Source organism: Coffea arabica, chromosome 5e, assembly GCF_036785885.1.
Source record: "Coffea arabica cultivar ET-39 chromosome 5e, Coffea Arabica ET-39 HiFi, whole genome shotgun sequence".
NCBI lineage: Eukaryota > Viridiplantae > Streptophyta > Magnoliopsida > Gentianales > Rubiaceae > Coffea > Coffea arabica.
In genome coordinates, this window is record NC_092318.1 from 47,880,012 (window position 1) to 47,892,927 (window position 12,916).

Below are 12,916 nucleotides of genomic sequence, written 5' to 3' on the forward strand. Positions count from 1 at the left end.
AATTTTGGAGCTGAATGAAACAAAACAGAATCTGTGGTCGACGAAGAAAGAAAAAGAAGGCCAGGAGCAAGATGGAGCTGGTAGAGACGAGCTGGCTCGGCGAGCAGAGAGGCAGCTGACGGGGCCAACCTAACGGATGCAGGCAAACAGGACCAACGAAAGACGGGTCTTACAAGGTGAAACTTGAGTTGAGGGTAAAAGTTGAGGGTAAAACTTGAGCTGCAAAGAAGAGTGCACAAGGAGGAAAAGCTTCGAGTTGGTGGAGTTGGTATAGAGGAGACTGACGAAGTGGCAGAGAGGTGACCGACGACCCCAGCCAGCCTCCCACTCAGCAGAAAGAAAGAAAGAAAATAAGAAAACAGTGCGGGGGAAAAAATAAAGAACGCATCCGCTCCACGCCAACATCAAACAAACGAATCCCCAGCCGCCACGCGGAGGACGACCACGTCCGACGTGGATCCCGTGGCTTTGCCCTTAGTCTATATGGTTAATAAATGCCTACTGAATTTGGACCAATGCTTGGTGAAGATATGGGTTTTGGTATTATAGGCCACACTCTTAGAGGTCGTTCCTTTAATAAGGGCCTGGAGCCTGGATGACAGGACCCGATATTTAGACCTACAAAATGGACTCGAGGCCCAGTTATCACTTGCGTGAAGTTGGGTGATTACGGTTTTGCTGAAGCTAACAATCGCTTTTCAGATCCATTGTTTGGATTTGAATTAAAATGTATGGTAAGCAAGAACGGTGCCCATATGTGCTTTTGAAACTAGCATTATGTTTATTTCAAAATATCTAATAATATGTTTTCTTTTTTCTTAACAATGTTTTCTTGATAATCCCGTCCGTCGTATTTAATTATTTGACATGGATGAAAGAAAGGGGAATATGCCTTTATAATATTTACTAAAAAATTACCTATCCAGGAAAAATAATAGAGAGAAACATTTGTAAATTAGGTGCCTATTAACCGATCGAGAGAATACTTTATCATTAATTTCCCAACTCAATTTATACTTTCACCGTATTAAATTCTCAAGTTTGATTTTTTTTTTTTTATAAATTCTACAATTATCTTATCTATAAATGTAATTTCACAAAAAATAATTAAAATTTTTATTATAAGTGCACTTCTCGATAAGGCGTAACAAGTATTCAAGTTTTGATTTTTCTTACTCAAACTTAACTCGATAACCTTGATTCGATAACCTTATCAAGTAATTCGAACTCGATTTGAACTCTACTTAAATTCGATCAATGTCAAGTTTGAACTGAACCTTTTGATTGACTTACTCGCAAGTTTGAGTCAATTAACTTGGTTAATTTACACTTCTATTTATCCGTACCTCAAGTCCATACCAATTTTGGGCTCTAGAGCCGAATTAATAAGATCTTGGACTTTGACACTTGGCAAAAAAATAAAGAAAAATGTAGTCCACAGTTTATATTTTCTTCTCTTTTTTCTACATTATCAATTTGACCGCTCTTATTTGAATGTTGAGCAAGTAAACTTGCCAAAGGAACAAATGGAAAAACTTAGTTTAAATTCTTTCATTTTGTTAATTACCTGGAAGATCAAAATAAAGATACTGAACCAGATCCAGTTTACTGTGATATTTTTATCAGTTAGTACACAAATTTGGCATCCATTTTGGAAAAGGTGAAAAGATTTAAATTTTTGTGTCAGGCTATGCATTTTGTACCTTTCCCATATACAGTGAAGTAGCCAACAACAGAGTCAATTTTGCATTTCTTAGCCGGCAAAGCGTCTTTGGCAATGTGAAACAGCCATAAAAGCCACCCAATTAATTCTCCAAGATGTTCTGTCACTTTCGGCTGCGTTGTTGTTTCTTCCGGGATTGATGCTTGTCTTGCCGAGAGGATTAAATGCATGACCAAACAAGTCCCCTTGATATGAAAGTACGAGAGGGAATTCATGTTGTACCCTACTACTATTTGTTCTTATTGAATACTTAACAAACAAAAAACACTCTAAAATTGGAGATTCTCTAATGGATTGTTGTCTATTGCAAGTTTTGCTATAGTAAAATGTAGTTTGCAAGCCCCCACGTGAATAGTCCCGTGGTAAGCAAACTCATAGGATTCAGTTTGTTTTAGATTCGAATCTTATCCTGAATTTGAACTCTTGTGACTCACCTGGGGTGCGTCGTGTGGAACCACGGCGTATTTCTCTGATTTAGTGTAGATTAATTAGCCCCTATGTACTTAGTTTGCTAATGGATTATTTAAGTTAATTACTAAGATTTACTACTATAAGTTGAATGGTTCACAGCTCCAAGATGTTGGGACTTCCTTCGGCCTCAAACGTGATGGGGACGAGGACCAAAAAACATAACATTCGCAATATGCATGATTGAATGATTTTATCTCAAACCAGTATTGGAAAGAAAAAAAAAAGAGTAGAAACTCAGGATTCAAAAAAAAAAAATTTTTAATGTTTGTTAGTCCATGAGATAGAATTCAAGATTCAAAATTTTTGCGGAATTGCTTGATATGATTTGATGATGGACATGGTGGTGGTGCTTTTTTTGGATGAGGGTCCAACAAAGGCCTCTATTATCTTCATTGACGGTGGTATGGGGCCAATCTTCTTCTAAAGTCGTGTTCATTCCTAACTAATGGCCTACATGAGATTTATTGCAAAATGACGTAATTCCAAGTTGATAGACAAGTTCTACACTTAATACAAATAAATGATCAGATCTACCTTACACTATTGACATGGAGCAAATTGTTCTTTTTTGTATTTTCAGCAGCTAGTCAAAATCCCTCTTTTATCTTGCTCAATGACCTGATCAATAGCAAGACTTTGGATTGAAGTTTTTCAAAGAAATTTTTTTTTTTTTTGTATATTAAGTTTTTATAGTATATTATTAAATTTTTTTTTTAACAGAAACTTCAGAAAATAGTAATCTGAATAAAAAAAAAACTTTTATTTTTCTCTTCTTCAATCATTGCAAGTAACAACCAACTAAGCAAAAAGAAAAATCTCCCAAACATAGGCCAATAAGTCAATGTTTGCTCATTTGAGGATCATCATATGATGCCCTCGCAAACTAAATCGATTCCTAGACTCTGCCACAATTTTCATGTTGTTGACTTGTGATACCCCTCAAAATTTTAAATTTTCTGTTGTTATATAAAGTCTTTGTTTTTATAGCTAGACATTTGCAAATCAGGCGTTGGGTTGTATCCCAACTTGGTTTCATCATTTAAGCTACCCACTCGTTGAAAAATTCTCTGTCCGTTTATATATTATAAGTTATTATGTGGGTCAAAAAGGACTAAAATTATTTTCTTGACTTTTATCTTCTCCTTCTCTATCTGCATAGAACTAAAAGTTTGCGCACTATACCAAGAACGGTTAATTATAAATGCAAATTGTAACACGCTTTTGACTAGAAAACAAAGGTCAAATCACAATCGAGCTTTACTTTTATTTTTTCTTTTATAAGCATACGATTTCTTGATAAGTATTTATTTAGCATCACTTGTTCCATAAGGAATTGCTTTACCGTGCAAAATTAATAGAAGTGGTCTCTCAATGTGAAGCTTTGATTTATATATATATATATATATAATTAATTTTCTATATATTGATAGTGTATACATTTTCACCATTAGATGCATGACACATAATCCGAATTTGAATTTAAAACTCAAATTTTGCATATGTGTCATATATCCAACCATAATAGTGTATATACCGTCAGTGTATATAAGATTTACTCATATATATATATATATATATGTATATAAAAAGAGACCTTTTATTTACTCTTCACACTATTGCCTTTTTTTTTCTTTTTGCCGTCCTATCCTCAAATGTTAGCCATAAAATTCAAACACTAAACTTGATAGCAGAAAATTCTTAAAAGTTCTCCCGCCAAATTGCCACTATATGTGGCTGCCTTCAGTGGCTTTTTCCGATGGAGTTTCTACTCCTATCAGCTCTCTCCTCCCCTAGATTAGGATAGATTAGAATATAAAAATGTTATTACGACAAAAAAGAAATTAAAAAGAATGGCATATGTGTACTTATGTATTTCTACTGACTATTAGTATTATCTTTTGCGTCGAAATGATGTCCACTAAGATCTGTTCAAACTGTTTAGATACATGGTCGATCTACAATCTGGCAGCGTTTACACTTTACAGAGAGAATTAAGGACGTTAAGATATCAGAATATTGTCGCCATTTTAACGTTTAAGATTAAGAAGCACAAGAATTTTTGGGTTTCTCCAACGTACTAGTATTCAAATCACGAAGGTAATAAAACCAGGCATGCATTCCTTCGCAAATTTTTATGAAAACTTAAGATATTCTTCTTATAAGGATTATATATAACATTATCAAATTCATAGTTAGGAAGGGCTAGAATTACACTACTCATCCTAAATTCACACATTTGGATACATTTGTGATTTTTTTATTGGTTCGGAGTAATTTTTAGGTAAAAAATTTCTTGTGAATATATAACATAAGAAGCCCGCTTGCTAATTCGTATGTTAAGTGAATTCCACTTGACATGTTTAATAAAATCAATTGAAACCTTTATATACATTCAATGGTTGAAAAACAACTAGTAGACATACTTAGCAGGTGGTCTACATCGTTGTCACGATATTGTTCTATGGAAGCGGGTGGCAAGTGGCAAGTGGCTCCCAATTGAGCGAGAGGAGATAGGGATTCATCCCAGCACTGCGCTCTCGGGCCATGGGACTCTTCGACCAAGAAGGCATTCTGGTAGGAAAGCCGACCACGATTCCACATATTGAGGTCGGAATGGGATCGGGTGTTTTCACGTCTCATTGTAGTCTCATCGTAGTGCTCAGTTTGTCTTGTTTTCCGATCGATGATCCCGGCCGCTAAAGATCAAGTTGGGAAGCCTGTGATGGGAAACCTTCCCGCATTGGACGGACACAAAATTTTCGTAATTTATACTACTACTAACATTAGAACGGCTAATTCCTTATATTATAGCTGAAAAAAATCGATGAATTGTTGCTCTGACAAAGTTGTTTTCCTATACTATACTTGCCGTGCTGACAAATACGGTAGGAGAGCCATACTTTTTTTTATATATAAAAATGGCAAAGTCTGCCGTGTAGCCAATAATTTGCAGCACTTGATGACGCACTAAATAATAGTACATGATTGATAACAATCCAATTATCAGACTGATATAGTGCGTGTAGAAGAAGAAGAAGAAACATAGATTAGTGAAGGAAGAAGAAGAAGAAACGTAATCTAGAAACAACTTTAAAGTTTTTTGATGCTCTGTTTGGATTAACTGTTTTTGGAGATATTTTTTAAAAACTTGATTGTAGCTGTGTATATGAAAAATTTTTATTATAGATTTTTTTGAATTGTTTTTAAAGATATTTTTAAAATATATTTTTGAGTATTTTTATAATTTACAATTTTTTTGGGATATTTTTTTAAAATTTTACATGATTCACCACTATCCCCTCCCTTTTCCTCCCCCTCTTTGCTTTCTCTCCCTCTCCTACTCCCCTTCTTCCTCTTCATCCTCCTCCCTCTTTCCTATCCCTTCTCCTTTTTCCCCCCTCCCCTCCTTCCCCCCAACCCCAAATCCCTCTCTTGCTCGCGGGTGGTGGCTGTGACTTTAGCCACCACTCTAACCACGACCGTCTTGGTTGCAGCTTCTGGTCGCGATCAGATTTGATCGAGACTAGGAAGGTTGCGGTCAATCAAGGGGAAGGAAATTGGGGGGCGGGGAAAGGGAAAGAAGAAAGGAGGAAGGAGAAGGAGAGACAGGAGGAGGAGGAGGAGAGAGAGAGAGAGGAAAGATGGGCGGAGAGAAAGAGGAGAGAGGAGAGAGGGTCGTGGGTGTGGGGGTGGTAGCGATAAGGTGGTGGCCGTGGTGGTGGAGAGTAATGGGTAGTTGTGTATTTTTTTGTATATTTAGAGTTGTTTTTTATATATTGTATGGATATGGTGTTTTTTAAGTTGTTTTTGTTTGTGTATTACTGTTGCATTGTAAATGAAAAACTTGTTTTTCAAAAAAGTCTGAATCCAAACAGAGCTAGACTAGATTTCTAGGATATCAACTTCTATGAATATTTATTCTCTCTTTCAATATTTACTATGAAAATGTCAAATAATTCCGTAAACAACTCATCCCTGATCAAAAGATTGTCTTTTTATCTATTCTTTTTGCCAAAATAAGGTAAATAAACATTTTTACCAATATCCGAACAGTGTTTAAGTTCATCAAAAGGAAGCAAAATTTGCGGGAAAACATTTAAAATTCCATGTAAGTGAATGCACCAAAAATTTATTGCTAAGCACTATCAAAATAAATTCAACTAATTTAAAAATAAAAAATACAAGATTTGGTACATTTTAAAAGTTCACATTTCAGAGACTAAATTTTTTTTCTTTTCTAAATAAAAGACATCTTCCACCTTTTTTTTTCTTCTTTTCTATTTTTTTCATTTTTATTTTTTGATCTCAATTAAAACAATTTTATATCTTTCTAAATACAAACAATATAATTAATTATGTTAACAATTTTAATTACTTAAACCCTAAACCCTATTAATTGATTAAACAAAAAAAAGAATATTAGCACGTCAGCCCTTTGCAATCAAATCATTGGCTGTCATGCTAACTAAAAAAAAAATGGTTCCCCTGCCGTGCTTCATTAGCACAGCAGCCTTTGCTGTTTTAAAAAAGAAAATGATTCCCTATTGTGCTTCATCAGCAAGGCAGGTATAGTATGAAAACACAATTTTGTCGAGCAACAATTGATCGACTTTTTTTTTTTTCAGTTATAATCTAAGGAATTAGCCCATTAAAACTTATGTGCCTTAGGATGGACGGATATAGATTCAGCCACTCTTGAAAGTCATAAGTTGTAGACGCAACAAATTAATCCTAAATTTTACTTATGCAATAAATAAAAAAGGAAACCGATGAAAGGGCATATTTTGAGGCAAACGTGCTCTATTCCAAAAACAAAATTATGACAAATTGTCGATTACGAGCTAATTTTTTTATTTTTATTTTTTTCACAGCCTAATATCATTCCTTCAAAAAGACCTATGACGTCCATGACAAATTACTAAACTTGGCATTTGGCAAATATACTTTGTTTGGATTGTGATTTTTCATAGAAAATTTTTACATTTTTCATGAAAATATTTTTTAATTATTTTTTATCTCACATATATTAAATTACTACAGTACATAAAAATTCATAAAAATAGCAATTCAAACGAGAACACCAAGTATTTTCCTTTTAGGTTTAAGAGTTTGCCTTTGAGTTAATCAAGCCTTAATCCTACTCAAACCACACTCTAGTGGACCCTCTACCCACCTTAAAACCACCACTACTAGGACCATTCCCATTGGAAAAGAATCACATTAATCATCCCTCCCTCCTTCAAAATCCTTCCACTTCCCCGTAAACCCCACACATTTTTCATCCCTTCCCTCCCAATAAACTTACAAAAATAACACACACTCACACTGTCACACAAGTACACATGTCTTCAATCCCCCCCCCAACCAAACCACAACACCCCATAACGCCCAAAACAAAAATGAAAAAGCACCATATATCCCCCCCCACCTTTCCCTCCCAACTCAGAACACCATAAAAAAAACAAATAAAGACTGCAAAAACCAAGATTCCATGCAAATGGAGCAGCCCTCCATCATCAGCAGTATGCCTCTAATGCTCTCCATTCTTTCCCTCTTATCTCTCCATTCTTTGTGGTCCATCCATGCTCTTAATCAAGAAGGACTCTTCCTCCAACAAGTTAAGCAATCTTTATTCGACCCGGCGGGTTCATTGTCATCCTGGTTCGACCGTGATGCCACCCCATGCAACTGGACCGGGATCACATGTGCTCGTCGTGGTAATGGACGTTCGCCTTCTCCCGCCGTCGTGTCTGTCAATCTTGCTGGTGCAGCTCTTGCTGGGCCATTTCCGATCTTCCTTTGCCGTCTCCGTTATCTTTCCGTTGTTTCTATGTCTAACAACTCCATTAACTCCTCCCTTCCTCTCTCTATTTCCCTGTGCAAAAGTCTCACCTACCTTGATCTCTCCGAGAACTTACTAGAAGGCCCCATTCCTGACACCCTCTCTCAGCTTCCTCACCTCAGGTAAAACTAATTTTGTATAGTGTTCCCCCCCCCCCCCCCCCCCCCCCTTTTTTTCTTTTGGAACAATGTGCAGGATTCAACAAAAAAAAAAGTTCAGCGAAAACCCCATTTTGATTTTGACTTTTGCTAATTTTTTGATGGTTTTTTGACTGCAGGTGTCTTAATCTTGATGCTAACTACTTATCTGGGGATATTCCGGCGAGTTTTGGCGAATTCAGGAGACTTGAAAGTCTTATTCTCACTAGCAATCTCCTGAATGGAACAATCCCTGCTTCTTTGGGTAATATAACGAGTCTCAAACGTCTACAACTGGCGTACAACCCGTTCAGGCCGAGTCAACTCGCTCCGGAACTCGGTAACTTGACGAACCTGGAGGACTTCTGGCTGACTAACTGTGGCTTAATTGGTTCAATTCCCGAAAGTTTTGCTAAACTGAGTCGACTCGCTAATTTCGACGTGGCGGAAAATGGACTCACTGGGCCGATACCTACATTGTTTTTCCAGCTGAAAAATATTGTACAATTGGAACTGTACAACAACTCGTTCACCGGAAAGTTACCTTCGGGATGGGCTAATTTAACAGAGTTAAGACGGTTTGATGCGTCGATGAACAGGTTAACCGGGAGGATTCCGGACGAGTTGTGTCAGTTGCCACTCGAGTCACTCCATTTGTATGAAAACAAGCTAATGGGTGCACTTCCAGAGAGTATGGCCAAGTCTCCAAATTTATACGGGCTGAGATTATTTTCAAACCGACTCAACGGGTCATTACCGAGTGAACTCGGGAAGAACTCGCCTTTACAAACTCTAGATGTTTCAGGGAATCAATTTTCGGGAAAAATCCCGGAAAGTTTGTGTGCCAAGGGGAAATTGGAGGAGCTTCTTTTGATTTTTAATTTATTTTCAGGGAATATTCCGGCAAGTTTGGCAAAATGCCAGAGTTTAGGTCGGGTCCGGTTACGGTTCAACCAGCTAACTGGAGAGGTCCCGGCTGAGTTTTGGGGTTTACCTCATGTGTATTTGCTAGACCTTGGTAATAATGTGCTATCAGGCCACATATCACACATGATACAAGGTGCAAAAAATTTGTCAACCCTTGTAATTTCGAATAATAAATTTTCGGGGAATTTGCCGGATGAAATTGGAATGCTAGACAATTTGATTGACCTTGAAGCTAGGCATAACAAATTTAGTGGGAAAATTCCAAGTTCATTGGTTAAATTGGAGCAATTAAGTAGGCTTGATCTCTATGACAATGTTCTTTCTGGGGAAATTCCAGAGGGAATTCGGGCTCTGAAGCAGCTGAGCGAACTCAATTTGGCTAGAAATAAGTTGTCTGGTGAAATCCCTGATGAAATTGGTTATTTGCCGGGGCTTAATTACCTTGATCTTTCCTGGAATAATTTCTCAGGAGAAATCCCACTTGCATTGGAGAATTTGAAGCTAAATGAGTTAAATTTATCATGTAATCATCTTTCAGGGACGATACCTCCACTTTTTGACAAGGATGTTTACAAGGACAGCTTTTTGGAGAATCCAGGTTTATGTGGTGGTTTTGCCGGCTTATGTCCCAGAAAAAGAAGAGGCAGGGATACAATTTATGGGTTGGTCCTAAGATCAGTTTCTGTGATTGGTGCATGTCTTTTGATTGTTGGACTCGTTTTCCTCATCTGGAAGCACAAGAATATCAAGAAAGTTAAGAAAGGAGTCATCATGAACAAGTGGACATCGTTTCAAAAGTTGGGATTCTCTGAAACTGAAATCATCACTTGCATTGATGAAAATAATGTCATTGGAAGTGGAGCCTCAGGAAAAGTATACAAGGCTGTTCTCAGTGATGGTGAGGTGGTTGCAGTGAAGAAGCTCTGGGAAAGATCAAACAAAGACGACTCCAGTTTTTCGAGTGTCGATTCTGAGAAAGACGAGTTTGAAGTGGAAGTTCAGACATTGGGAAATATCAGGCATAAGAACATTGTGAGATTATTGTGTTGTTGCAGTAGCGGGAGTTGTAAGCTTTTGGTGTATGAATACATGCCAAACGGGAGCTTGGGTGATCTGTTGCACAGTAGTAAGGGTGGATTGCTAGATTGGCCGACTAGGCTCAGAATAGCATTGGATGCTGCAGAGGGGCTTTCTTATCTACATCACGATTGTGTTCCTCCAATTGTGCACAGGGATGTCAAGTCAAATAACATATTGTTGGATGAACATTTGGGATCAAAAATATCGGATTTTGGGGTCGCCAAAATTGTCAAAGTAGCTAACAAGGGTGTTGAGTGCATGTCTGCGATTGCTGGTTCTTGTGGTTATATTGCACCAGGTACGGCATCTGATTACATAACCATTCATTTCTCTGTTTGTTATCAATTTTTCTTGACAACATTATTGCCATTCACAAAGAGCTCCTTCAAATACGTTATCTTAACATTCTTGGGCTTTACAGCTGTTTATAATGCTAGCTATCACCTTGTCTTCTACTTCAGGTTGTTACTTCAATGACGCGCAACTTTGTTGCTTTCTGTCTATACTACTTTCCAATCCTTTGGATTTGCTTAATACACAGTCATCAGTTACAGAAAACTCTCTGCTTTAGCTTGCTTTAGCTTGTTTTATCAATCCGTAAATTCAGGTTGATGCAAATGCAACTTTTGTCCTCAACTTGCAGAACTTCTTCTAATTTTTGTACTTCAAATAGTCAATTAAATCTACATTTTAGAAGTCGAATTTGCATGCTGTTTTTCTGATGAATTAAGCTAATAAAGGTTTCATCTTGCCTTACTGCAGAATATGCATATACTCTGAGGGTGAATGAAAAGAGTGACATATATAGCTTTGGTATTGTCCTCCTGGAATTATTGACTGGCAGAAGACCTGTTGATCCAGATCTTGGGGACAAAGATTTGGCTACATGGGTCTGCACAAAGTTGAACCAGAAAGGAATTGATCATGTGATTGATCCCAATCCTGCTTCCACTTACAAAGAAGAAATTTGCAAGGTTCTTAACATTAGTTTACTTTGTACTAGCCCTCTTCCAGTCAATCGACCCTCGATGCGCAGAGTGGTGAAAATGCTGCAAGAGTCGAGTACACATTGCAAGACTAAGACTGCAGAAAAAGAGTGTAAGCTATCAACTTATTCTTATCAAGATAATTCCAAAGAGAGTAGCATTGTTTGAGAGAAGTAGAGAGATGCTCTTAAGTTAGGGCCTATCAACATGAAGAACAAATTGTAGTAGTATTATTATAGTTTCAGTGCCTCTTGGAGCATGGGACAGATGGCCCTTAGTTTTGAAAAAGGAAAGGGCTGGGGTATTTCTCTTCTTATATTAGAAATCAGAATTTCGAACATTATAGGTTAGAGTATTGATTAGTGCAGTTGGAATTGGGAAGTGTTACTTCTCCAGTAGTTGTGAATATGCCATGATATGTATATGTTAGTCTCAATGCACCTTTCTATTGGCCATCTGCTCATCCATGGCCATACAAAAAAGGCACTTAGACCAATTCAGCAGAGATCACAACAAACATTTCTGCTCACTCGGGCCTAATTTAGGCTGTTGCTTTATGTGATATAAGTAGTTGTCTTCCTCTGCCGGCCAATATTTAGTGAACTGGGGTCCTAAGCTGTAAATGAGTCCAGAAATCAGTTTTTCTCAAGAAAATGACTAGAGCACATACATATGGACCCCCAATTCAATTGACCACACTAGTTGAGGACTCAATAATCGGTGCCAGTGGCTACATGCAATCCTTCCTGTCCACAATGAAAGTTAGATCCTCGTGCAGCCACGAGTCAATCCCAGTTGAGATAATGTAGTATGCAAAATTGAACTGTTTCAAAAAAGAGTTTCTATTAAAGAAATGCTAAGAGATGCAATCAAGTTGTGGTTGGCAAATGCAGTGCTTGGGCAGTGAAGAGCGGTTGCTCTTGTTTTACCTCTTCATAGTATATGAGTCTTACAGCATCTTGGCCTGCAGCTTTTGCACTGGATTTTCCTTTGTGCTAGAATATTTCTTTAAACCTTTCTGCTTTTGGTAGTTTTTGTCTTGGCTGCTGCTTGTAATCGGTGTTGGTAAGTTTTGTAATAGGCTTGTTGGCAAGAACAAGAAAGGTGCCTGTCTCCAGCACTGGCAGTACTGATTTTACTGGTGCATTTGATAAAATTAAAGTCTAAAAATTGAAATCTGAAGTCTAAATCTATTAAGTTATTGAATTGTTAAATATTAAATCAAATACATTTGAACGTATATCACATTCATGATAAGTAAATAGGTTATTACTTATTTTTTAGAGCAAGTTTTGTCTAAGAAATTGAGTGCCGCTTAATTAATTGAGATGTTCAATTTTTCGTTATTAAACACGTCTAAACATATTAAACTCTAAATCTATTAAATTTAAGTGTTGAACTGGATTATCAAACAAAACTTCTTTTGCTGTGCTTCCTATAGAATGTGATACTGTACATACAAAAACAGGGAGCTGAGAATTAAATCAAGTTTAGATTGAATTTTGGTGTACCATATAATACATATATCGAGATCTTTTCTATGATCATAGTGAATTTACTATTCTCAAAGCCATAGAGCAAAATCATATACCTACCACACACTTTTTGGCGAGTTGGTTGCTTTGCCCAGGAAAAGAATTTCAAAAGTTCTCGTATTTGCTTTTCCGGGAAAAGAAATTGTATTTCATGAAGCTCACATCTTGGAGCCCCTGCCCTCAAAGGCGTGAGATCTTCAACCTATGCAAAACCA

The 12,916-nt window shown here is 37.1% G+C and overlaps 1 protein-coding gene across 1 annotated transcript; it reads left to right on the forward strand.

The window, feature by feature from the left end:
- Positions 1-7,511: 7,511 nt before the first annotated feature.
- Positions 7,512-11,629, forward strand: LOC113743512 (uncharacterized). The gene is made up of 3 exons (XM_027271560.2): positions 7,512-8,158; positions 8,314-10,478; positions 10,943-11,629. Exons 1-3 carry the CDS (start codon positions 7,686-7,688, stop codon positions 11,332-11,334), a joined length of 3,030 nt encoding a protein of 1,009 aa, XP_027127361.2. The 5' UTR covers positions 7,512-7,685; the 3' UTR covers positions 11,335-11,629.
- Positions 11,630-12,916: the final 1,287 nt, after the last annotated feature.